Source organism: Sarcophilus harrisii, chromosome 1 (assembly GCF_902635505.1).
Source record: "Sarcophilus harrisii chromosome 1, mSarHar1.11, whole genome shotgun sequence".
NCBI classification, from domain to species: Eukaryota; Metazoa; Chordata; class Mammalia; order Dasyuromorphia; family Dasyuridae; genus Sarcophilus; species Sarcophilus harrisii.
In genome coordinates, this window is record NC_045426.1 from 254,982,596 (window position 1) to 255,010,059 (window position 27,464).

The following is a 27,464-nucleotide window of genomic DNA, read 5'->3' on the forward strand; positions in this document are numbered from 1 at the left end:
TCAGTGTTTTTTTTTTAAAAATTTCCATTTGAACAAAGCTCCAAATAAGGAAGCAATTCTGATGCACCTTATCAGTCTTCTCAAGATTCTATATGAATATGCAGCATTAAGAAATTTAATTTCCTAAGTCAAGAACATGTTGTCTCTTGTTTCTATTGAGTCCAACCCCCTTAATTAGTCTTTGCTATATAATCATAGAAAAGACAAAAGATTAATAAATTTTTAGAATCAGAAGGGATATGATCCCCTCACTTTCCACAGCATAAAAGACCAGGAGAGAGTAAAAAAACTCTTTACATCATACTTCCACTGCTAAGTTATTCCTAAGATCTTCATTTCAGAGAAGGAACCCAAATTTAGTCATCATTTCACACACCTACCTATTCCCTCACTCTTTAGAATGTAAATTCCTTCAGGATGAAGGTTTCTTATGACATTCTTACTATGTGCTTAGGACAGCACATAGTAAGTGCCTAATAAATACTTTTCATCTTGTTGGCACAGATATTAATTAGTAGAGCTAGGGATAAATCCTTTGCTCCAAATTCAGTAATTCTTCCACACACCACATGATGACTGTACAAAAACATTAAAATAATAAAAACTAAGTGAAAGAATGAGCCTGGATTTGTACTGTCATTGTGATGAAGTGCCATAATTTAGATGGAATACTCAAGAGCTATATCCAAATTAAGTGATCTTTCAGTCACATCACAGTCTTTTTTCCCCCCAGGCTTAATACAAAAAACTAAAAATTGGCTCTCCTCACCTTCTCTCATCTTCTGATCCAATTCATCCAGCGTTGGTTCGATTAGCTCCCAGCCATCTGGAGGAGCTTTCCTGCTTCTTTTCACTTTAGGCATTTTCTACAAAATAACACAAAAGAATACCAAAAATAACGTGAACAAATTGGTTCTTAATAACTCATTTCCACAAAAGGTATGCCTAGTTGTCTAAGCCAAAACATCACCCAGTTTTCCAAAGGTAAAAGAACACAAAATGGGCCTCCTACAAGCAAACAGAAATTCTGCATACCACTTAGAAAGTAACGAATATTTCTACAATTACTATAGTAATGGAACACTAGCTGTGGACTCAAAAAACCTGAGTTCAAATCCTTTTCTTACTATATTAAGCAAGTTAACTAAACGTCCCTGGGCTTCGGTAAAACGAAAAAGAAGAGCCTGGACTTCATTACCTCTGCGGGTCTCTTGCAGCTCTGAGAGAGCCTATGAAGGGAAATGATAACTTATATGTACAGCCTCCAGTCCCCCCAAGTGAAGTGCCACCTATGATAGTAAAGTTCCCCAAAGCTTGAACCAATGAGGACTTTCCCTTTGGGACCTCACAGAGCGATGGCTCATCCACGTACAGCTGTGTAATGTGCTTCGTTTGCATCTCATCCTCCAAACGTGCGGCAGAGTTCAATGGAACCGCCGCTACTACCGCCTCCCCACCCTCCCCTGTCTTAGCCCGGTGTTCTGCACAAAGGGCAACAGGAGGCGGTTACGGAGTTTAGTTTGATGCTGTAAGTATAGGAGGGCGAGGAGTGGAGCAGAGACGCGGCTCCGAGGTGGGAGAGGACTTGCCCAGGTGTCACACACACGATGGCTCCTGTCACTCCCAATCTCCACTCCGTACCCGACCCCTCGTCACCAGCGGTTAAAAGAAGGGGCCCTCTGCCGCGGACAACTTCTCCCTAAGCTATCCCCAACAAAACCCCAGCACCGGAGGAAGGCGGCCGCGATCTCCGGGCCCTGGAGTACAGGCGGCTCTCCGGGGCCAGCCTTCGGGGCGGGCGCGCGTAAAGGGGGGCTTGTCACTAAGCTCCACGGAGGCAGAAGCCAACCTGACGGGAAGGGAGGCCACAAAGTGCCTCTGGGACCCAGCAAGAGCTAAGAGCAGCGAGCGACTATTGCCTAGGAAACCACGGGCACGAAACTTACCGACTGCTCCCGACCACCACCAGTCAGGCTTCCGTTTCCGTCCCACCGCTCCGCCCAGCCCTTGTCGCCTGCTTAACACGTCACGGACAAGGGCCTCTCGGCCCCCCGTGATATGACGTCACTCTCCCGCCACAGGCGAAGCCCTTGCAAAGATGTTGCGTCAGTTTGGTCGTCCTCGGTTTTGCCTGCGAAGAATTCTAATTCTCTGATCCAAAGAGCCGAGTTAAGTTCCTTAATGTGGGAGTCTGACCTTCTCTGGGGTGTGGAGCGGGCTGCCTGTCCAGGCTTCGGCGTTGAAGAGTGGCTGTGAGAGGGGCGCTAGCGGCCCCAGGGCTCCGGCGGACTCCCAGGACAGCCGCTCCTCGAGCTCCGGCGCCTGGAAGAAGGGGTTCCGGGTCCTCGTGGCTGTGGCGGCGGCGGCGGCGGCAGAAGCGGCGCTCGAGCACGGGTTGAGCCCGCGGAGGGTTCCTTCCCTCGACTCTGGGGTAGGCTAGAGATAGAGAGAGAGACCCGGGGAAAGGTAGGGAGGGTGGGGGGGGGGGGGGAGGAAGGAAAGAGAGAGGCCAGTTCCGGTTCCGGCGTCAGTTCGAGTTCCTGCAGCAGCTGCCGGAGCCGCGATGCCCAAAGGAGGTGAGAGGCGCGCGCGGGGCCCGGGAGGGAGGCAGGGAAGGAGGGGGCGACGCCCCGGGGGCCGGCCCCCCCACCTCGACCCAGGCCCCAGCCCTGGCCGCGGTCCATTCTGCCGGGCGGCGCCCGGATCGGGAGACCACGGCCTCAAAGGAGTCATCTCGGCGCCTGTGGTGAGGCTCGGGGCGCCCAGCCCAGGCCCCGCTGCTCCCTCGGCTAGGCCGGGCACTCGAGGGGCCGGACAGGGAGACCCATCCCCCAAACCTCGGCCTCGGGGGCTGCGGGGAGTTGTGGTCTCATCTGTCTGGGGGAGAGAGTGGGAAGTGTGAGCGAATGGGTGGTCTGGAGAGGGGGGTGCGCGAAGTCGGGGGTCCGGCGGGGAGGTCTCGCCCCGTTTCCTCTGTACTCTCTTGCCAGCGCGCTGGGAAGTCTGCCTAGAGAAGCACTCGTCTCTCTCACACTCACGCACACACACACGTGTCCGATTTGAGGGTTGAGACTTTGCTCTCTGTTCGCCAAAGATATCCCAGCATTCAGATTGCGGGACATAACCGAAGATCTTTAAAATATGTTAAAGTGTAAAGAAAACTGGTTTCCTGGGATCTAAACCTAGAAAGAATCGGGATCTTTTGAGGCTGGTTTTAAAAAAAAGGAGGCGAGCTTTCTTTTCTTCTGCTCTAGGAAGAGCTAGGGAAAGAATTTCTGAGTGGGAGAAAAAGCAAAAAACCCCAAACCCTTCCCTACCTTTGGGAGTAAACGACCGGAATCGAGTAAAATGAAACCTGAATTGCTTTAGGAACTAACATGAGTCATAAGCATCCTTTGAGTTGTGATTGGAACCGGCTTTGTAATCTTGGGAAGCCATAATTAGCACCTTCCTTCAACTCCAGCCATGCTGGACGTTCTTAGGCCTGGGAAAAGACCCCATCTTTGTGTATTGGTAGAAAGTACCTTCAAGATGACTTCAGTCTCCTCGTTTTATAGATTATAAAATGGAAACCCACACAAGTTTAAGTGCTTTGCCCAAGTACAGTGATTATTAGCGGAACGAATTCCAGCCCAAGTCTCCTCATTTCACTGCATAAGGCATCGGGGTCACTCTTCTTTTTGTCTTGTTTAGGCTTACTGCTTCAACGAAATAGCTAAATGTTATTGTAGCTAGAGCACCAATGATCTCCTGCTTCCCTGCTTCTAGAAGTGCAAAAGCTAGGTCCTTTTTGCTTTATTTTTTAATCATTTGTTCATTTTTGCTTTATGGTAAGTTTTGGTTGAAATTGGAAGTTAAAATTAGAAAAACTTAAAATCAAATTACTGGATAACTTGAAACTTTCTTTGTGAGAAGCTTAATACACAAGCAGATTTGTAAGCTCATGCATTGTTTGCATGTGTTGATATGAGGCTGAAGAACACTAAAGTACATGAGAATTAGTCATCAGAGTAAGATAGCCTCATAATACAGCATGCTAGGATGGAGTTTTTTAAAAGAAACTAAATCAAAGGTTAATTATTATGTATCAAATCATATAAGATTGGATCAGATAGAAACCAGTCTTGTGAATTATCGGTATTGCCTGAAAAAATTAAACAAGGTGTTTCATTTAAGGAATTAGAATCTTTGCCATTTTGCTCTTGAAATTCAAGTAGTCATTAAAAATGAGTGGTAGTTCCATAGTGGCACAATTATAGCACAGCACCTGCTGTCTTGGAAAACTAAGGGAAAGAAAGCAGCTTTGGGACTTTCACTTGAGTTCCCACCAGGCTCAGTTAGTGGATCATGGAAAAAATACTGTGCTTAATTAAAGAGGTTATATTTTGTAATAAAATACTCACTGAAAAACTAGGTGTGCCCCAGATTATGTGGGTGAGAACTCATCTAAGGATCAAAGCAAACATTTCCATCCTAGCAGTAGTAAAATATAATACTTGTCATTTCTTTTTTCTTTTCATAGAAATGACAAACCAGTATGCTAGCTTAAGCAATTTTAGACAGTAAAACTAATGATATTTAGGCATGTTTGAATTGTCAATCAGTTTTTAATTCTTTTACGTTTAAACTTCTAGTTTGGCAAAAGCATCTCACTTCTGAAAGAATTTTGTCTATTCTCCCTGTTTACACTTTATTCCCTTTCAACCTAAAAATATTGTTTAATGGCTATAGGAAATACAGCTCTGTTTACTTTTTTCACTGCCGTGTTGTTATGAGGGAGAAGGGTCAGGTATTTTCTTCTTTTGACATTTAAAAAAAAAAAAGTTTTAACAGGTACTATTTTTCTCCTTTTACATGAAATCAGAGCTGAGCTTCTCTAGGAATCGAGAGAGATTCATCAAAATTAATGAACATATTAACTTGTTTGTTATTTATGTGATATTCTAGTTTCTGTGTTGTATCGGGTTGCTTTGGTTGTTCTTTCCATTCACATTGTTAAGGTAATTGTGCAGTTTTCTTGGTTCTGCTTATTTCACTTTGCATCATTTTACACAGCCTAGCCTGTGAGAGCTGGCTTCAAAATAAGAAGGAAGACGTGCGTCCAAGCTGTATACCTGGCACACACCGACTCTGTGACCCAGACACATCCCTTCTCCTCTGTGTGCCTTGTACCTCTGTAAGACCTGATGCTGCTGAGAAGGTGCTGGTCTGTCTGGGTAGAGAGGAATGTTCTCACAGGGATCCTCCTCGTACCTATGAAATCACAGATCTGATTTTCCATTTTTTGTGTTTGTATGAGAATTCTGTTATATTCATAACATCAATGGGAATCTATTTTGTTTTCATTTTTTGCTACAAAAATTTTGCTCCATGAATATTTTGATGTCTGTAGAAGCCTGTCTAATTTTGACCTCCTTGAGTTATGTGTCTTAAGAGTGGTATCTCTGAGTCAAAGAATATAGTCTTTTTAGTCACTTTCTTTGCATAATTTCAAAGTGCTTTAATCTCTTCTCAGTACCAGTAGCATATACATAGCTACTTTTCCATAGCCCCTTCCACATAAACTGATTCTGTTTTGTCAAATTTGAAGTTAGCTTGATAAAAGCTTAAGACTTGTTTTGATCCACATTTTTCTTAATGAGTCAGAGTAATCTACCATATGATTGTTAATGATTACAATTCTTTAATTGTTTATTTGTTAATCCTCATCCATATGGGGATGATTCTTGGTCAGACATATTTGCATTAATTCCCTATATATCAAACCCATTTCAGAGATTTTTGATGCAAAATTTTTTTCTATCAACAATTTCTTTATTCATCCTAGTTGCTTTTACTTTGTTTATGCAGAAACCTGTAGTGTCATGTACTATAATCAGAATGATCTATTTTATCTTTTGTCGTCACCCCTATTCCTTATTTGGTTCTTCTCTTGATCTGGCTCCCTTCTTATTTCTATATATAAACCTTTAATGGTTAGATCACATATCCATTTCCTAGTCATTTTTAGAAAAGAATAAATATAAATTTTAGTGGTTATACTGAGTTAAATATTTACCTGAATAACTGAGAGGAAGTGTGGTATCATAGGGCATTGGACTTAGATGTATACCTAAGAGCAAATCCTACTTCGGATCCTTAATATCTGAATTACCCTAGGCAAATCTCTTCTTTGCCTATGTACTGAAGAGGTTGGACTAAATGAGCTGTGGGATTCCTTCTAGCTCTAAATATTTGTACCTTACCAAAGCTGTTTTATGTCTCTGTGCCTCCTAAGGATGAACATTATCCCTGCCTCATTTATATGGGTACTAATCATTTCAGATAGATCAGGCATCATTTCAAGAGTGACTCCACTCCTCCTTTTGAATAAACAGCTGGATTTGTTTCTCAAAAATTTGGAGGGAGTTGTTAGCTTTATAGACTTTTCTTTGTCATTCACTTCGATTTTCCAGAACTTTTACCTGCTGTACTTTTAAGAGAAATGTCACAACTTTTCTTCCTTCTCCTGCTCTACTCCCATTTTTGCAGAGATGAGATACCAGGAATGGACACACCACATCGATCAAAACTATTTTGATAACTGATTACTTTAGCTAAATTATTTTCTTCCCTTTTTTTATTTACTATAATAATAGTTCTTTGAGAGGAGATAACAGAACACAATGAAAGATATAGGTGACATAAAAGCTGAGAACATAATATTGAAATCAATAAAACATACCAGTTTATAAAAGAAAGAAATTAAAGTTCTGTGTAATTCCAAGCCTGAAGAAGGACAGGGTAGGTATTCTGAGCAGTTAAGGATCATCTTCTTTCCTAAAATGCAAATTCCTTTGTGCAGGGAAAAAAGGAGGCCACAAAGGCCGAGCCAGGCAATACACAAGCCCTGAAGAGATTGATGCTCAGCTTCAAGCTGAAAAACAGAAGGCAAGGGTGAGTGTTTCCATTTCTAAAATGTTTCCTTTTGTCATTAATTGGTTTGAAAAAACAGGAAACCCTTTATAGAGTCTTAGAGTGGCATTTTATACTCTACTTATGAACTGCTTTTGTAGTACATGAGAAAAATTAGATTTTAGATAAAAAAGGATGGGTACCTTGTCCTTAAAATTTTGTTTTGAAGCATCTTCATATCTTAAAACCCTTAGTCTTTTCTTCTCTTTAGAAGAAAGTCAGCTACACATTCACCATATAAAATCCATGAGTGTCACTAGTCTTCTCTAGAGAAGACACTCCCCTCCCCTCCCCTCCCCTCCCCCATCTAAATCTACTTTCTGAAAGTTTGGGCTGACCAAAAGGAAATTAAATCTTGCTAATTTGATTCCTTTATTCAAGAAATATTTTAGTGTCCATTATGTGCAAGCCTTTCTTCTAGATGCTTGGGAGGAAATATACCTCCACTAAGTTTTAGTCTAGTTGAAAAGACATAAAAGGTAACTAGTTAAAAGCATTATGTGGTAAGTGACATATGAATTGGGCCTTGAAAAATAGATGTGATTTTAGGGTGGGATATTGTAAGCAGGGACAATATCATAATCAGTCTTTAAGGCAGAAAAGTACCAGGCATGTTTGAGAGATGGTGAGTAGTAGATCATTTGAGTTAAAGCACTTCATTTGAGGGAGTTATAAGTAAAGTTGGACTGATAGTTTAGAACCGTATTATGAAAGTCTAAGGAATTTAGGCTTGATTTGGTAAGCTGTGGGGAGTCATGGAAGGTTTTTGATTAGTAGAATAAAAAGATCTAAGCAGTATCCTAGAAAGATTAGTTTGGTCATGCACAAGAGAGAGTGGAGGAAAAGGTTCCCCTTTAGCCAAGAACCCGTTAACAAAAACCTAAAATGGAATGGTGAGAATTGGAAGGAAGAGTGTAGACGAAAGAAACATTGTAAAGGAAGAATCATCAGGATTTGGGAACTTATTAGATGCAAAAGGGAGAAAGAAGTGCTCTAAGTGGCATTTTATCATCAAATTTTAGTATTAAAATTTAAATTCAATTTGAGTTTTAAATAGTGTTCTGTAATTACTCACCAGGGCAGTATCAGGGCAGTTAGATGGAGTGCTAGTCATGGGCCCATAAGCTGCTGTTGGTGGGGTTACCTGCCATTGCCAATAGACAGCCTTTATTCATAAATTAGCTTTTTTTAGGCTTTATGTGTCTAACTTCATTCAAAAAGTCAGTCTGCCCACCAGTACTTAATGAACATAGACATCAATGATAATACTTTGTATGTTATAGTACACAATAATTTATAAAAGGCCCTTCACGTTCCTTATCTCATTTGATCTTCTCAACAATCCTGTGAGGCTATTATCCCCTTTTTACAGATGAGGTAACTGAAGCTCAGGGACCCTTAATGGTTGGCCCAAGGTCACACTGGTAAGTGGCTGAGCTGAGACCTTTGACAGGCCTCTTGACTTGTGTCCCAATCCTTTCCATGGCATCCTAGAGGGTGATGTACCCCATTCCCTTGTAAACTGCCATGGAGAGCACATAAATATGAGAAAGGCCCTTAATGGCTTGTCATCTCACACAGAGGTAATTAAAGTGGGTGTGGGGTTTTGTTACTGCTTTCAACCCTTTAATTTGTAAATTCCTAAAAAAAGGAAGAAGAAGAACAAAGTGAAGAACTTGGTGATGGGGCAGCTGGTGACCCCAAAAAGGACAAAAAATCCTTAGATTCAGATGAAAGTGATGAAGATGATGATGATTACCAGGTATTGTATCTCATCAGAACATTTACCATAGATCAGTATTTGCATGTTCTTTTTCTGAATGCCAGCCTAAAAAGGGAATGCTGACAGATGAAAACTGGAGATCATCTAGCCACACTTCCTTCATTTTATGATTTCATAGACTGAGGCACAGAAGTAAAGTGATGCCCTCATTTATACAGTGTGTTCATATCAGAACTGGAACCACAAACTCAGGTCTTTGGGTTCTTAGAGTTCTTTTCCATAACTCCTGAGGGGAGTGTTGTATAGTGTTTAAAGTCCTTTTTGGAGAGGGGAGACCTGAGTTCAAATCCTCGCTTTGGCATTTCCCATATGAATGAGCATTTAAGTTATTTCTTAAGCCTCCTTTTCTTACCTGTAAAATTGGGGTGATGATATTTGTATCATTTAAGAAAATAAGTAAATTTTGCATCTCAAAAGTGTTTTATAAAGATATGGATTGAAATTTTTATAATAGCTTTTTCTCAGTGCCTATAGCACATCCACTACATATTACATGTGTTTTTCATTTTGCATCCATAAAAGAAATCTTTTATTTTAGGATCCATCTGCCCTCTTGAGCAAGCTCAGAAATCTGATCTTGAGGCTAATCCTGTGCTGTAAAAAGCATGAAGCTTCATTTTTCTCCTGTTGGCTAAGAGCAGTACAAATTGTATTTATTCAGCAGGACATGTGCTCATTGGCCCTACATGGGAACCTGCATGTGAATGTTGAAAAAAAGAAATAGCACCTTTTTAGAGATGTTTTTTTGAAAGCTTAAACTTGGAATCAGCTTTACCTTTCAGGAGTTTAGAACACAGATTTTACAAGTGATTTGACCACCTCCCACATGTGACTTTCCCTAATAACTGCATGGGGAAGTCATGAGCAACTGTTCATCCTCCCTCCTCTCTCCTTAAATCCAACAGAATTTCCAGGATAGTGTATCTGGGTGGTTTTAATTTTGTCTCTCCAGGATGGAAAAATGCACTAACTACCTTTCTTCTGAATCCTAGCAAAAGCGCAAAGGAGTGGAAGGGTTAATAGACATAGAGAATCCCAACCGAATAGGCCAGACAACCAAAAAAGTCACTCAGCTGGATCTGGATGGGCCAAAAGAGCTGTCTAGGAGAGAACGGTAACTCTTCTCTGTGCATGTTTGAATGGCAGCTGTTGAAGTAGTAGTAGGGATTTTGGTGAGGCTTCCCATTTGCTTTCTGTCCCCATCTCAGTGAGGAAGAGCCCAGGCAAAAACCTTCCCAGTACTTGTAGAGAAAGAGATTGATCCTTTCTAAGTAAAGTCATTCATTGGAAGTAGAGAGAATAAATAGCCCAATGGGGTCAGCCACACACTGACAATCAGACAACGGGAAGGGGGAATTCTGGGGTTGGGAGTAAATTCTCATCCTAAAACAAAGGGCTTTTTCTCTATATGTGTGATAGTAATTAGACTGTACAGAGATTGATTGAATCCATGATCTAGACTTCATCAGATTTTAGTTCTTTCCTTTCCATCTATACACTGAAGACAAACTCATAGGAAATAATAGTTATATATAACTACTAAGGCAAATGGGGTTTATTTTCTTCCTATTTTATACTTCCTCAGTCTTCCTCCTCCCATTTAATGATTGAGGATTCCTCTTATCCCAAATTGTGTTAATTGCAAAGACTTGGATATTCTGTTGAGGGCTTTGGTCAAGCTCTTATTGACAGTTAAATGGCAAGTTTTTTAGGAGACTTGCTATTTTATTTTAACATTCATCTTTTGGTTACCATTCCACAGTAAGAATTCCCCTTGTGTAGAGTTTTGGTGGCCTCAGTATTCAGATCAAAAAGAATAAACTCTAGCAAGTTTGTTAATGTTGTCTGCAATAGAAATAGGATTGCTTTAGCTAGATAATTTGAAATTTTGTTTACATTCTCCAGTTTATTTATAATCTCTTTTGTTAGGGTTCTGTCCAAACTGATTTGTTCTCATTAGCTGCCTTCCTTTTCCCATCCCATCTTTCCCATTGTTCCTCAACATAGTATATGACTGATGTTCTCATTTTTGTTCCTCTGCCATTGTCCATCTCTAGGGTTCTTCCTCCGGTGTCATTTCTCTGCCAATCATTGTCATGCCACATTCTCCTATAGAGAGCCTTGTTACTCCACTTTGTCTTTAATTTATATCCCCTTCATATTTCTGCATCAGTTTGTGTCATGTTTAAACCTGTATTTATTGATTTTTCAATTTTCCAAGTCTCCTTTCACTAGCACCTTGATCAATATAACAAGAATGCCCCAAAACAGACTGACAGAAGTCGAGACTCTCTTTTTTATCTTAAGGCCTCATTTCTTCAGCATTAACTTTCTCATTCGTGTTCACAATGTCAAACATTTAGGTTTTACATCCTTTTTTCTTTTTTTTTTTACTCCAACAGAGAAGAAATAGAAAAACAGAAAGCAAAAGAGCGATACATGAAAATGCATTTAGCTGGAAAAACAGAACAAGCCAAAGCAGATCTGGCCCGGCTAGCCATCATCCGGAAACAGAGGGAAGAAGCAGCCAGAAAGAAGGAAGAAGAAAGGAAAGGTAAGAGGCTGCCTACTGAGCTTTGGAGTCCCAGGGCTCAGGAGCTGCTTTTTTCCATCTCTAGCACATAGTGCTTTTTGTGGGAAAAGATCAGGAAAAATCACCTCATGACTGTGTTTATTCCAGTGTAGCATGCACATCCTCAGAGAATGAGCTCCTGCTCCTAGTTGTAGATATCTTCCATCTGGGCCCTCCAAATGGGGATGTCCAGTGGAAACCTCTGGCCTTTTGGAATCTGACGAATGGCTTTGGAGATGCTCTGGACCCACTTCCTCTTCTACTTGAGGAATTGCACAGGAGTCTGCGGCAGCAGTCCCACTGACTTTGGGGCTTCCTTACCCCCAGGACTCACTGGGAACCAGCATAGTATTGGCCCCACTGCCTTCACTTCAAGCAGATTTCTGTGAGGGCTACAAAACCTACAGGAACCCTGGCTTGGCAACTCCTTTTTCAGAAAGGGATGGCCATAGCCAGTTACCAATAAAGAAACATGAAGGATCTTTAGGACCCTTCAGATTCCCTTCCCTACCCCCTTATATACACAGTTGGGCTGGGAGCTGTCTGCCCATTAGGACAGTCAAAAAACCAGCCAGTGGGCCCGAGTCCAGGTGACTGACTTGTGCTACACCTTAGCTCTCAGAGTTTTCCAGACATTTACATATGCTGTGTTTCATTTCTTTCAGCAAAAGATGATGCAACTGTGTCAGGAAAACGAATGCAGTCGCTCTCCCTGAATAAATAAACACAGTGCATGTGGGAGGAGGAAATGCCAGGGAACTGTGCCCAGGGCCTGCCAGGACCTCTGCCGTATTGCATCCCACACTGGTGCCACCTGGAGTGCACTGTGGCATCCCCCTCCACCTCACGGAGCCACAGACGGCGTGGATCCTCTTCATCTCGGCACAGAATTCCATTTTGGGGCAGGGGGGAAGGGCAGGGGAGGGGGGCAGCTGCTATCTTTGGGGCAGAAATAATGCAGAAAAGCATTTCTGTGTGTAACAGTTTGAAGAGTCTGGATGTTTTCGCTGTTTTTAGGATTCAGAACATAGTGGGGGGAGGGGACATGGTATGGGGGAGGGTAGGAAAAGCTTTGACTTGTAGATTACATGGGGTATGTCAGTTTGGGTGGGGTGGGGGTGACCCATAGAAAGATCTTATGAAACTCCTGGGTCTGTATTGACAGGGCACTCATCTGCATCTTTCCTCATGAAATCTCTGCAGTCTGAGTGTAGTAATAAACGTCTTGGGAGCCCATTCTCATGTGTGTTTTTGGAGGGGTGGCCCTCGTTCATTCCATCCCTCTCTTCTGCTCTCTTCCCATTTTTTTTCCTCCCCTCCAACTAGGTCTAGTGTCTATTTTTAACCATATTTTATGTTTAAAGACAAACCTTCAGTTACTGGTAAAGGCCCAGGCAAAACATGCGCAAGAAATTAAACTTGTATATTTGGCTGATTAAAATATAAATTATCATATACTTTGTCTTTCCTTAATTATTTCTCTTTTATATCCATGTCCACACCAGGAAGTGGCATGACAACTCCCAAATGGATGCCTGGTTGGGTCCTTACCTGCCATAACAACCAGGCTAGTTTTGAGCCTCTTGGCCTTAGTGCTGGTCACTTCCCATTTCAAAAAGGTCTGAGTCCTGGGCATCAAGTCACTGCTAAACTAGATTCTAATGAATACTTACTTTCTCCTGCCTTTTTGGATAGCCAGAAGGGTGCCTTTTGGTAGAATCCTTAATTTCCTTTTCGTTGCTTTCAAAGGCAACTTTGACATGTTGGAGGGGTTGTGGAGCTAAAAAGAACTTTTATTTGAATCTCTTTTTCCTTGGTTTCCCACATATTGCCTGTCTGACAGGCTTCCTTTGGACAGTTTCCTTTGTCCTTTAGGCCCTAGTCTTCTCATGTGAAAAATGTCTAGCCCAAGAGGATAGTTCTTCTATGCTCCACCCACTTAGGCTACATTTAAATTATGGGGTTCAATTCTAGACACATTTTAGGGAAGACATGGATAAGCAAACTGGAAAACATCCATACGGGGCCACCAGCAGCATTAAGCTTCCAGGTCACACTATGTGAGAAAGATTGAGAATATTAAATCTAGAGAAGACTTTAGATGATCAGAATGACTCTTCAGGTACTCTTGAAGTCTGCTAACATATGAAAAAGTCATTACATTTGGTGTCCTTGACCACTTCAGAAACTCAAGTGGTAGTTGCCAAGGAGATCTGGGAAATCTTCCCCGTCCCTTGTCAAGGGGATTATTGATTTTGTATTGATCCCTTTTAATTCTGAAATTATATGATTAATCTCTAACTACTTTATAAATTTTTAGAAGTGACAACCTATAGCAGCTGTGGGAACATTAGAATAGAATTCACATTTCTCCGCAATATGTGTAACTACTTGTGGAAAATTCTCAACACATTCATATACTCCATTATAAGTTACTCCTTTTTTTTCTTTTCAGTCATTTCTGACTCTTGATGACCTATTTGGGAATTTCTTGGCAAAGATACTGAAGTAGTTTGCCATTTCCTTCATTTGGCAAATCACTTAAGCTCTGCCTCAGTTTCCTTATCTGTAAAACAGAGTAACATCTACTTCCCAAAGTTATGACAACCAAATGAGATTCTAAAAGCTTAGCACAGTGCCTGGCACATAATAAGTTCTATATATTATTATTCAATATTGGGAGTTCCTTCACCAATATAGTCAACACCTTCTCTAAAACTAAGTGGGACATTGAGAAATTACCCAGGGTCACACAGCTAGGAGTTCGCAGATAGTGTTCTGGATCTCCTACTTGTCCTCACACAGATAACAAATAGCAGAATAAAGATTTAAATCCAAATTCTCTGACTTTAGAGAAATGGGAAAGAACATTGGTTTTAAACATCCTACTAATAGCCTATTCTTACAGGTCCTTGCCCTTAATGCTCTTGTCAAATGTCCTGTACCTGGAACCCCTTAACCCAGAGATATCAAACAGCCTGCAGGTCCCATGTGGTCCACAATATTCTCAGTGCTCTGAAAACCACATTTTTTAAATGGAAAATATTTTTCTTTTAAAAATATTTTTAATTTTTAATAATAGCCTTTTATTTTCAAAATACTTGCAAAAGTAATTTTCAACATTCACTCTTACAAAATCCTGGGTTCCAAATTTTTCTCCCTCCCATCTCCCATCCCTTCCTCTAGACAGTAAGTAATCCCATACAGATTAATCATGAAAAATGGGAATATTTAACAAAATAAAGAAAAACACAACAAAACATAGATAATGCCACATTTAAAAATTAAACCAACATGACCGACAGGGACTCGTGGGTACCAATCAATCAATGACCCCATTCCTATTTAAATCTAATACAGCTCAATCACCAAATGTAAACTGGGGTGCCAGATCATGAGATTCTGCAAGAGTGAATGTTGAAAATTACCTTTCCAAGTATTTTGAAAATAAAAGGCTATTATTAAAAATATTTAAAATACACCTTACTCTTAGAAACAAATATTAAAGTTAACCAAGGAGGTGATTCAGACTAGTTCCAGTGGTCTTGTGATGAAGTAAGCCATCTGCATTCAGAGAGAGAACAGTAGGAACTGATTCTGGACCACAATGTAGTTTTTCACTCTTTTGTTGTTTGCTGCATTTTGTTTTTATTTTTTTTCCTTTTTGATTTAATTTTTCTTGTGCAGCATGATAATTGTGGAAATACGTAACAGGAATTGCACGTGTTTAATATATATATTTGAAAACTTGCCAACTGGGGGGGAGGGGAGAAAGAAGGAAGGAAAAGAAGTCTATTAGAAGCTGTGGTCTATTAGGATATAAATTTAAATCTGGACTCTACCCATTTGACCCCAGCAAGTTACTTCTATGAGCCTCAGTTTTCTCCTCTGTAAAATAGGAGAGGAGAAGGGTTGAATTGGATGGTTTCTGGGGTCCTTGCAGCAATGGCTCTATGTCCCCATGCTTTGTAGTTATTTGCACAAGGTTGCCTCGCTAAATAAGCAGTCAAGACAAGACTTGAATCCCCAGTCTATCTCTGGTCCTTTCCTATTATGGTAAATGAAAGAAATAGAGGCAGAGACATCATTTGCTTTCCATTTTTATTCTCTCAATGTCTTGAAGCAGCTTATGACCAGCATAGTTCTCTTTTAAATATACATATAAAAGAGCGCATCTATGTGCAGAGTATTTTCCCTTGACATTTAAGAAAAAGGTACCCCTGGCTCTCCCCTTAGACCTCTGAAGAGGTAAGGATGGGATTGCCCAGCCAGTCTGGGCTGCAAAGAAGTAGATTTGCAAAAGGAAAGAGGGAAGCAAAGCTGGCATCCTTGAGCACGCCTGGCAGCTTGGGAAAGGTGGGGAAATCACCTTCTTGGCAGGTTCTGGCTCATTTGATCTTGAGATCTTTCAGGGCTGACTCCAAGCTCTGAAATGAGAAGAGATAAACAGAGTTAGTGCTTACATAGCTGGACAGCTCCCCCATCACATTGCCATCCTGGGAGTAGAAATCATGGAAGGGGAGGGGGGTCTTGGAGGATGGGGAAGATGGTCCTAAACCAGAGGGACACAGCTTCATAGTGTAGGTGGATAGAATGCTGTCCCTGACATCAAGAAAACCTGATTTCAAATCCAGCCTCAGATGCTTGCTGGTTGTATCATCTTGGGCATGTCACTTAGTTTCAGCTTGCCTCAATTTCCTCAGCTTAAAAATGGAAATTAAGCTAAGGATTATACAAGTGAGAAACTACCTATAAAGGGTTTAGCAGAGTGCCTAGGATACAGTAAGTGCTATATAAAAATGCTAATTTTAAAAAAAAAAAAAGGGAAGGAAAAATTAACAATGAAAGAAATAGAGGCAGAAGCATCACTTGCTTTTGTCTTGAAGCAGCTTGTGACCAGCATAGTTCTGCTTTATATATATATGCATCTATGTCAGGAGTATTTCCCTTGATATTTAAGAAAAAGGTACTCCTGGCTCTCCCCAAGGACCTCTGAAGAAGTAAGGATGGGGTTGCCCAGCCAGTCTGGATAGACCAAATTTCAGTCGGAAAGTTCTGTATCTGACAAACAAGATTAGCGGTGATAGCTGCCCTAACACATAACCACTCCCAGGTCCGGCTCCAGCAGAATTTGCTCGGTGTACTCCAGCTACCTACTCCTCCTCCTGGTTGCCTTAACCATCCCACACTTGTCATCTGCTGCTCTGTCAATGAATCTCCCGCCTGGAGCCCCTCAACCCACAGGATGTGGATAGTCACCATCAGGAAATAGAATATTTGACTCTGAGATTCAATTTCTTCATCTGTAAAATGGGGATGATAATAGCACATTCTTCACACGATTATTCTGAAGAGCAAATGTGATAATGTATAAAAAGTACTTCTTAAGGAGTGGCTGGGAAGAAGTGGAGGGAGCACCCAAGTTCAAATTTGGCCCCAGACACTGACACTTAATAATTGTGTGACCTCATACAAGTCACTTAACTCTGATTGCCTCACCCAAACTCACAGAGATACATATTTACATATATGTAAATACATATTTAATCTCTTAAAACACTATTTAAATGTTAACTATTACCCGCACTGATTACTTGCTTGATACCAGTCCTAAAGTTTGTCCGTTCCCAAACCTCCTTTCAGGGAGGGTCCTCAGAAAAGCTAAACTTAAAGGAAAATAAAAACAATTCTGAGAGCCACAGCACCTGAGCTCTAACTCAAGGAATGTCTCGGTACAAAGCTTCTAGTTAGTTTTCCTACCAACCGTCCAAACCAAAAAAGCTTTAAAAGGAAGAAAATCTAGGTTTCCCAGGTTTTGTGAAATGAACTTAAAGAGCAACCAGAAACTCCAGCTGCAAAGCCCAGTGTTCTCTGGATGAAGTGTATTTGGAGGCTGTGTGGGGCTGAGAAATCCAGAGCTTACTGCTCCTGGACTCACCTTCACATCCCAGATGCTCATCCCTCCATCCATCCCGGTGGTGCAGAACTGGGAGCACTTGGCTTTCCCCCCGGTGAGTACAGATATCTGACTGCAAAGCAGAATGAACGGATTTCAGGACAGTTCTTCCGTCACAGAGTCCCACACACTGACCCCAGGACCCGTGATTCTCCCTGAAGCCACAGTTTCTTTTCCACAAGAAAGATCCAACCTTCCAGGCTCATTGCCATTTTCTCTTCTTTCTTCTCCCTATCCCATTCTGCTGTTCCAGGCTATGCTAACCAGTTGCCTTCAACTCATTGAATTTCCTGCTCTTCATCTTAAGGGTCTCACAGGACCCTCAGAGATTTCAAGATACATTCTGGGAAAATACCTCTATTGGGTTCCCCAGGCCACCTAGATTCGAATCCTGCCTCAGATATTTTATTAACAAATCATTAACCTCTCAAACACTTCCTGGTTGTGTGACCCTGGGTACATCCCTTCATCCTGCCTACTTATCTATAAAACGGGCTGGAGAAGGAAATGGCAAATCATTCTAGTGTACTTCGCCTTGCTTGCCTCAGTTTTCTCATCTGTAAAATGAGCTGGAGAAGGAAATGACAAATCACTCCATTAATTTTTCCAAGAAAACCCCAAATGGGGTCATGGAGATTTGGACACAACTGAAAATTGATTAACAACAAAACTCTCTTTGCTTCAGTTTTTCTCATCTGTCAAATGAAGGAGTCCAACTTGGTAACCAATAAAGTACCTTCCAACTCTATGACCTATTTCTGGGTTTCTTAAACGTTTTCCTCTCACAACTCCTTTTTGCCTGAGACATTTTTATATGATCCCAGGCAAATATGTATATAAAAATCAAACATTTACTGATAATAATCCATTATTTCACAACTCTCAACTTTCAATTATGAGATCCCACATGAGATCATGACCCAGAATTTAAGAAACCGGGGTCTATTTAATACCAGTATTCCTATTGACTGAACCCAAACTGATCATTACTAGTACCAGACCTAGAACAGGGTATTTTCATATGAAGAAAGTTGAAAGAACTACATTTTGAACTGTTTCCATAATTTTTTTTAGTCAAGACTTATGATTTGAGCCATTTCAGGAACTCCCTGTGTGAAAACGCTCTCTGTCAATACATCTACAACTCTTTTATCATCCTGAGGGCTGCCCAGGGACACTAAGAGGTCAAATATGTCATCAATGGTCACACAGGTAGGAAGCCTCAGAAACGTAACTGGACCCTGGTCTTTCTGTCTCTGTTTGCTTCCTTCTCCACTACAATGTTGCCTCATTCTTGCTTAAAACAAATGAAAAATTAACAAAATTCATATTTTAAAAGCTCCAAAATGAAAAATTAACATAATTCATATTTTAAAAGCCCCAATTAATAGGGCCAGGATTTGTATGGATTTCTGATTATGTAGCCCACTATTGAATATTATAGGCCCTGATACTCCCCCATAAATTTACAGACTATGAGTTCGAGGAAGGCAGAGCTCTTGTCTCACAAATCCGCAAGTACCCTAAGCTTAATACTTGACTGATTATCAAAAGGACCTTACTGCTTCCCTAAGACCCCATGCCAGACTTTGCCCAGCCTGCAGAGTACTCTCCCCCATTTTCTGTACCTGTGGCCCATCCCTACTCCTCCATCCTTAGCCCTGACCTTCATGTTCAGCCACATTTCCTCTAAATGATCCCATCCTTCCACCCCATCCCAGACCCTCTCTGTACCTGACACTGTTCTTGTGCAGCGTGTCCAGGCCGGCAGAGGTATCGGAACTGGCCCGCTTATCCAGGCTCTGGAAGCGTTCCCGGGCAGTCATCCCACGCTGGGAATTCTGCTTGGGCACATCGAGCCGCCCTCCAAAACTCAGCACCCCAGATCCCCCATCATAGGTAAAGAGCATGGGGAAGCAGTCGTGTCCCTGGGGAGAAGAAAGTTGGAGTTAGTTGTTGGTACAGAAAGGGGCATTGGCACTGGTGAAAATTCAATTCTGGCAGGATTGCAGAGAAATATATGTATATATTTATATACTTATATATCACTGGTGGAACTGCAAACTAGGAAAATCTTCTTAGAAAACAATGTATATTATACAATGACCAATTATAAATGACTTGACTCTTAGCAATACAAGTGATCCAAGACAATCCCAATAGACTCGTGATAGAAAATGCCATCCATATCCAAAGAAAGAACTATGGAGGCTAAATACAGATCAAAGCATTCTTTTTTTTGGTTCTTTCTTTCTCATGGTTTTTCCTTTTAGTTCTGATTTTTCTTTCACAACATCACTAATATGAAAATGTGTTTAAAAGGATGATATATGTATAATCCATGTTAAATTGCTTGATGTCTTGGAGAACGGGGAAGCGAAGGAAAGGAAAAAAAGTTGGAGCTCAATCTTACAAAAATGAATATTGAAAATTATCTCTACATGTATTTGGAAAATATAAAATACTATTAAATGGGGGGAAGGAAGTAATATACAATAAAAGTTACAAAAATATTCATGTTCTTAATTCTAGTAACTAATAAAGTAATTCTGGTAATTAATAGAAATATTCCTTGAAAATATCATTAATAACTGAAACAAAACATGAGTTGTGTTCAAAGATTTTCATAACATCCTTAATTGTAACTTAAAAAAAAATAAAACTGGAAACAGCCTAAACAACCAAAGAAAGGAAGGAAGGAAACAAGCATTTATTGTCTACAGTGCACCAGATCCTGCTAAGTCCTTTACAAATACTATCTCATTTGATTCTCACAATGACCCTGGGAGGTAGGTTTTATGATTGAGAAAACCTAGGCAGGAAGAGGCTAAAAGACCTGCTCAGGGTTATACCGTTAATAAGCATCTGAGATTGAATGCGAACTTGCATTTTCTTTACTCTAAATCTATTTTCTACTGTGCCACCTAGGTGTTTCTTATAGAAGGATAGTTTTAGACTAATGCATTGTTGGTAGAGTTGTGAACTGATTCAACTATTCTGGAGAGAGATCCAACCATTCTATGTCCAAAGGGCTATCAAAATGTGCATCCCCTTTGACCCAGCCGTGTTTCTACTGGGCTTATATCCCAAAGAGATCATAAAAAAAGGGAAAGGGACCTGTATGTGCACAAATGTTTGTGACAGCCCTCTTTGTAATGGCAGGAAAATAGAAACTGAGGGGATGCCCATCAGTTGGGGAATGGCTGAATAAGTTATGGTATATGAATGTTATGGAATATTATTGTTCTGTAAGAAATGATGAGCAGATGATTTCAGAAAGGCCTGAAAAGATTTACATGAACTGATGCTGAGTGAAGGGAGCAGAATCAAAAGAACATTGTATACAACAACGACAAGATTATGTGATAATTAACTGTGATGAACTTGGCTCTTCTCAACAATGAGGTGATTCAGGGCAATTCCAATAGACTTGTGGTGGAAAGAGTCATCTGCACCCAGAGGGAGGACTGTAGGGACTGAATATGGACCAAAGAATGATATTTTCACCTTATTTGTTGTTGTTGGTTGTTTGCCTATTTTTTCCCCCTCGTGTTTTGTTTTTTCTTTCACCTTTTGATCTGATTTTTCTTTCACAACATGACAAATATGGAAATATATTTAGAAGAATTGCACATGTTTAGCCTACGTTGGATTGCTTGTTGTCTATGGGAAGGAATGGGGTGGGAGAAAAATTAGGAACACAAGGTTTTGCAAGGATGAATATTGAAAATTACCTTTGCATGTATTTGGTAAAATAAAAAAGCTATTAAAATAAAAAAAAAGAATTTAAAAATTTAAAAAATAACAATTAAATAAATAGAAATAACTATTATAAGAAAACTAAGGTTAATGAGCATGAGAAATAAAAATTAACGTGAACTTGTAAAATAATGCAAAATGAGGTTGGGAGAAAGAATGGACCACATGAACAGAGAGTTCTATAAAAGAAAAAATGAAAAAAAAAAAAGATTAGACAAATAACCCTGATAAAGGCAATGAAAGATTGACTGAAATACATCTGCTTGAATGTAAATAATTACAAATTCAAAGAAGAAAGAACAATGTGAACTAATGTAGCTATTTTTACTTACCGCTGCCACAAGGCTGTTTTCAGTGATGAAAGTGAGTGCCAGGAGGGGCAAAGTCTCTGAGGCTAGGGAAGCCACACTGGGGAGGAAGAGGACAAGAAGAGGGATGTCATATGTGGTCCTACTCAATCAATTTTTCCTATCGATACAGCTAGGATGATGACAAATTCCCCCACCTCAAACCTCAGGGATGTGGTGAGGATGGATGAGGCATGGAGTATTTTAGCAGGCTTGGAGTGCTTCAAGAATGTATGACTATCTAATCATCTGATCTTTGATGTGTGGGATGAGAAGAAAAAGAAAAAAAAAGGAACATAACCAGCAATTGCTATCAAGCAAAGAATATGACAATAACAAAAACAAACCCAGCATAATGACAGAACAAGGATCTGCAAAAATTTCAACAAGCTGGAAGATGTAATGGGTCACATCTCATAATAAACATTTATAGAAATAAAAAGGAAGTTTGGGGCATTCAGAAAACCAACAGTACAGCACAAGAAGAGGAAGAGTGCCCCAAAATATTTCAGGTGAAAAAGATGTGATGGTCTTGTTAAATGTTAGTTTTCCAGTTGCATCCAATTCATTGTGACCATATCTGATATTTTCTTGGCAGAGCTACTGAAAGGGATTTGCCATTTCCTTCTCCAGCTCATTTTACAGATGAGGAAACTGAGGCAAGTAGGGTTAAGTGACTTGTCCAGGGGTATAAATTAAAAAATAATTCTGAGGCCAGATTTGAACTCACAAAAAATAAGCCTTCCTGACTCCAGGACCCTAACTGTGATAGTCTCATGGACTGCTAATTCAGCCTATCAATATGGCTAGCAAAGCAAAAATCTTTGGTTCCATTAAGAGGCACAGTGCCAGAGTCTCAATGCTCAGACCACATCTGGAATTTGGAAGTCACTTCTGACCATGAAATTTTGGGAAAGGATACTGGCAAACTAGTGTAGGAAACTCAGAGAGGGAGATTAAAATTACATTTAAAATTCCACAACAGAAGGACCAGCTGAATGAATTGGAGATGGCTAAACTAAAGAAGAGAAGGTTTCAGAAACATAATTGCTTCAGATATTTGAAGGCCTTTCTTCCTTTCACACGGAAGAGGGAATTGAAGCATTTGGCTCCAAGGCACAGAATTCCGAGAACAAGTTCAAAGTTTCAGAGGTAGATTTCAGCAACAATATACAGCTTTCAAAGTCTGGTGAAGTATTAAGCTGTTAAAGCTCAAAAATTATTGAAGTTTAAAATTAAAATTAAAAAAGTAAAAAAAAAAAAACGATTACAACTTTAAGCTATTAAGACTTTTGGCCCAGATGACCAGAGTTTTGTCAGAATGTACAGACTCCCTGCGGTCTGGGTTCCCCTGTCCGCCAATCATGGGTGGGGCGAGTTCTAGGGGAGAGGGGGGTCCCCCACTCGTGGCTCCCCACTTACGCCATCTTCTTGCTGGCGTCAGCCAAGCACACGGTGCTGTCGTGGCTCACCCAGGCCATGCGGTTGCCGCTGTCAGAGAAGCAGACGCTGTGGACCCAGCCGCAGCTGCTGCTAGACTCAAACATCAGTTCGCCAAAGGGCATTTTGGAGCCCCACGGGGTGGGCGAGGGCCTCTCCTCCACCTCCTTGATATAGGCTGAGAAGATTCTGAAAGAGAAGGGAAGGAAAGCCGAGCTGAGCAGGAGGGCTTTATGGGGATGGAGGGTAGTGTGGCCCTTTTTAGTGGAGGAGGGTGGCTGGACAAAGCACATTGTTTTCCAGCCCCCAACATTTATATCCAAGCAAACCAGGGATTCTTAACTTTTTTGTATATTATGGACCCCTTCCTGGCAGTCTGGAGAAGCCCAAGAACCTCCTTCACAGAATAATGGTTTTAAAGGCATAAAATAAAATTCATAGGATCACAAAGGAAACCAAATATATTGAAATACAATTATTAAAAAAAAAAACTTAAAAAAAAATCTTTATGAACTACTTATAAACCCATGAGGTTGGATTCAGAGATTTGCTAACAAATGTTTAACAATCAGGTTGCCAGAAAAAAATGTTTTTACACAGAATATACTTTAAAGTTTAATTTGCATTATTAATGTTTTCTCCATCACTTTCTTAAAGCTAGGCTACCAACAAAAACATAAAGCTCTTAATTTGAAGTGTCTGCTAATTTCTTAAAGGTAAAATTCTTACAGTGAAAATTAAACAATTGACTCTTGTGAACCAGCTTGAGCTGGCTTCAGCACACCATTACTTGGATTCTAGATATGAAAAAATAAAGATTGTGAGATTTTAATAGAGCAATGAATGAATGAATGCAAAAGCATTTATTCAGTACTCATTATTTCCAAGGCACTGGGCTAAATGAAGTGATCTCTGCTCTCAGGGATCTTACTCTCTAACTAGGAGAAAAAAAAAACACACAAGCAAACAAATAACAGCAACAACAAAAAGGTGAAAATATTAGGCTTTAATCCACATTTGGAGAGGCAACACAAAACTTTGCCTTTAGCATCTCCAGCTTCCCTTCTCCCTAACTTGGTCTCCTTTACTTCTCCTTCAAGGGCCTCTCCTCAGGGTAAGAAAAGCTTAAAGAGTTTTACACCCCTCAAAGCCTTTACCTAGAGAGGGCTTTCCTGGCTGTATCCTGACTCCTTGCATTCTCTCTAAAATGGCCTTCCATTTACAATGTATGTTCACACACATATACATACATACACAAATATGTATCTTGTAAGCACATAGTTCAAAGTAGAGAATTTGGAGCTAAAATAACAAACAGAAAATGAAATTAAATATTAAAATTTAGATAAACGAAGGAGAGAATAAATTAATGAATAGAAAGATAAATGAATGGTTGGATAGATAAATAAATGAGTGAATGAACGTATAAATTGTCTCCCTCATTCATATGAGTTGTTTGAGAACCAATACTATATTTTTGTCTTTGTCTATCACCTCCATACTTAGCATAGTCACTGGCACTTAGTAAGTACTGAATAAATGTTTGTTGCCTGACTAAGCTAAAAGAATGAAACTCTAATGGTGGAGCGTCAGGCATCCAAGATTAGGGAGCTTTAGAGACATGCTATTTTATTCCAATTCCCAACATTCTCTTCTTCCTAACTTAGATTTGTTCAAACAAAAGCACATAAAATAAAAAATTTTAAATTGGGGTGAGAGACATTGTATCCTTTCACTTTTCTAACTATTCCCACTTAAAAAAAAAAAGCTAATCCCATTTGCTCTAAATGATTTTCCTTCTGAAAAGGTCTTCAAAGTTATCGACTGACATCAGAGAACAAATCCCCTTCATCTCTATTACAAACTTCCAGCAGGAAGGTAATGGAATATTATTCTTCTATAAGAAATGATGAGCAGCAAAAAGTTATCAAACTGTGCATACCCTTTGATCCAGCAGTGTTACTACTGGGATTATATCCCAAAGAGATTATAAAGAAGGGAAAGGGACCTGTATGTGCACGAATGTTTGTGGCAGCCCTTTTCGTAGTGGCTAGAAACTGGAAACTGAATGGATGTCCATCAGTTGGAGAATGGCTGAATAAATTGTGGTATATGAAAATTATGGAATATTACTGTTCTGTAAGAAATGACCAACAGGATGATTTCAGAAAGGCCTGGAGAGACTTACACGAACTGATGCTGAGTGAAATGAGCAGGACCAGGAGATCATTATATACTTCAACAACAATACTAGATGATGACTAGTCCTGATGGATCAGGCCATCCTCAGCAACGAGATCAACCAAATCATTTCTAATGGAGCAGTAATGAACTGAACTAACTATACCCAGAAAAAGAACTCTGGGAGATGACTAAAACCATTACATTGAATTCCCAGTCCCTATATTTATGCACACCTGCATCTTTGATTTCCTTCACAAGCTAATTGTACAATAATTCAGAGTCTGATTCTTTTTGTACAGCAAAATAATGTTTTGGTCATGTATACTTATTGTGTATCTAAGTTATATTTTAATACATTTAACATCTACTGGTCATCCTGCCATCTAGGGGAGGGGGAGGGGGGTAAGAGGTGAAAAATTGGAACAAGAGGTTTGGCAATTGTTAATGCTGTAAAGTTACCCATGTATATATCCTGTAAATTAAAGGCTATTAAAAAAAAAAAAAAAAAAAAAAACACTTATAAACTAAAAAGAAATGATGAGCAGGCTGATTTCAAAAAAGTCTGGAAAGACTTGCACAAACCTATGTGAAGTGAAGTGAGCAGAACCAAGAGAACATTGTACACAGCAACAAGATTATGTGATGATCAACTGTGATAGACTTGGCTCAATGTGTGTGATTTAAGGCAAATTCAATAGACTTGGGAAGGAAAGTGCCATCTGCATCCAGTGAGACAACTATGGAGACCAAATGTGGATTAAAGCATAGTATTTTCACTTTTTTGTTGTCGTTGTTTGTTTGCTTATGTTTTTTTCCTCTTATTTTTTCCCCCTTTTGATCTGATTTTTCTTATGCAGCATGACAAATATGGAAATATGTTTAGAATTGCGTGTGACCTGTATTGGATTTAATCTATGTTAAATAAATGTTGAAAACTATCTTTGCATGTATTTGAAAAAATAAAATGTTATTAAAAATAAATAAAAATAAAAACTTTCCACCCTAGGACCTAAAGGCTCCACCTTGTCCTGAGTCCATAGCCAGGGGCAGATTAGTTACCCCCTCAGTGGAAGCTGTCATCCTTCACCACTCACCGGCATTTGAAATCACAGGAGCCAGCAGCCAGCAGCACATTGTTGGGGTGCCAATCCAGGCTGAGGACGGTGGATCGGATTGGCTTCTTGATGTGCTTGCAGACCCACCTGAAGGATCAATGCAGACAGTCAGATTTCTCTTTGCTGGTCAGAAAGGGAAGTTCATCTTATGTGAGAGCTGTAAAGCTCTAACTTACAGATTGTCTAGGATGGGAACTTTAGGTAGGTAAAGATACTAAGACCTCAATAGGTCAAGTGCCTTCTCCTGTCATACATAAATAAAGATGCACCTGGAACCCAGGTGGGCTGCTTCTCATGTATATGAAATCACTAGATTTCAGCATGATGAGATGGAAATATAGCAAAGAATACCAAACAGGACATGTAAGACCACAGCTCAGAGGCCATTTTGTTTAACCCTATCAATTTACAGAGAAAGGCAGTGTCTCCCCAGGGATCACGTGAAAATAGGCAACAGAAAAGGGATTTGAACACAGATCATCTAATTTCAGAGATAATGCTCTTTTCATTGTACTATGCTCTTGATTGAATTTGTTGAATCCCAGTTCTGTCCCTATCTTGGTTATGTAACCTTGGGCAAATAAATCATTCTTCCTCTTGGGGTCTCAGTTACCTCTCCTTTAAAAAATAAAATAAAATAAAGGGATTGCATCAGATTGACCAACATGACAGAGAAGGAAAATGACAAATGCTGGAGGGAATGTGAAAAATAATACTGTTAGTGGAATTGTGAACTCCTCTTATCATTCTGGAGAGCAATTTGAAGCTATATCCAAAGGGCTATAAACTGTGTTCACCCTTTGACCCAGAGTGTATATCTCAAAGAGATCATAAAAAAGGGGAAAGGACCCACATATACAAAAATATCTATAGCAGCTCTTTTTGTGGTAACAAAGAATTGGAAAATGGGAGAATGTCCATCAACTGATGAATGGCTGAACAAGTTGTGGTACATGATTGTGATGGAATATTATTGTGCTATAAGAAATAATGCTTTTAGAAAAACCTGGGAAGACTTAAATGAACTGATGCAAAGTGAAGTGAGCAGAATCAGAAGAACATTGTACACAGTAATGGTAATATTGTAATAATAATAACTATGGAACTTTGATCAACACAATGATCCACAATTCCAAAGGACTTGTAATGAAAAATGTTATCCACGTACAGATAGAGAAGTGATCAATTCTGAGTGCAGATTGAAGCCTATTTTTTAAATCCTTATTTATCTTGTTTTGCCCCCCAACTTTGAAATGTGACTAATATGGAAATAGCTTTGGCATGACTTATACACTGCATATGTAAAATGTATAAATATATGACAAATATATGCTACATATGTAACATACATTAT

General features: G+C 40.0%; 3 protein-coding genes across 4 annotated transcripts in view; 1 reads left to right on the forward strand and 2 right to left on the reverse strand.

Annotated features, from left to right (window-relative positions):
* BUD31 (BUD31 homolog) overlaps positions 1-2,420 on the reverse strand; it is a 4,371-nt gene extending 1,951 nt beyond the window's left edge. Inside the window, exons 1-2 of one of the 2 annotated variants that reach the window (XM_003761576.4) lie at positions 1,947-2,420; positions 770-866 (exon numbers count right to left, since the gene is read on the reverse strand). In XM_003761576.4, the coding sequence (XP_003761624.2) occupies positions 770-863 (94 nt within the window). In that variant the 5' untranslated portion in view covers positions 864-866; positions 1,947-2,420. The other variant, XM_012542845.3, reaches the window with a different exon arrangement.
* Positions 2,396-12,764, forward strand: PDAP1 (PDGFA associated protein 1). The gene is made up of 6 exons (XM_031940556.1): positions 2,396-2,576; positions 6,845-6,936; positions 8,606-8,716; positions 9,730-9,851; positions 11,140-11,291; positions 11,975-12,764. The coding sequence occupies exons 1-6, from the start codon at positions 2,564-2,566 to the stop codon at positions 12,031-12,033; spliced, it is 549 nt and encodes a 182-aa protein (XP_031796416.1). The 5' UTR covers positions 2,396-2,563; the 3' UTR covers positions 12,034-12,764.
* Positions 12,765-15,393: 2,629 nt separating this feature from the next.
* Positions 15,394-27,464, reverse strand: part of ARPC1B (actin related protein 2/3 complex subunit 1B) — a 46,452-nt gene continuing 34,381 nt past the window's right edge. Inside the window, exons 5-10 of the mRNA XM_031940591.1 lie at positions 26,090-26,197; positions 22,794-23,000; positions 21,357-21,432; positions 19,000-19,193; positions 17,248-17,338; positions 15,394-15,736 (exon numbers count right to left, since the gene is read on the reverse strand). Of these exons, the coding sequence (XP_031796451.1) occupies positions 15,698-15,736; positions 17,248-17,338; positions 19,000-19,193; positions 21,357-21,432; positions 22,794-23,000; positions 26,090-26,197 (715 nt within the window). The 3' untranslated portion in view covers positions 15,394-15,697. The remainder of the gene's footprint in view (positions 15,737-17,247; positions 17,339-18,999; positions 19,194-21,356; positions 21,433-22,793; positions 23,001-26,089; positions 26,198-27,464) is intronic.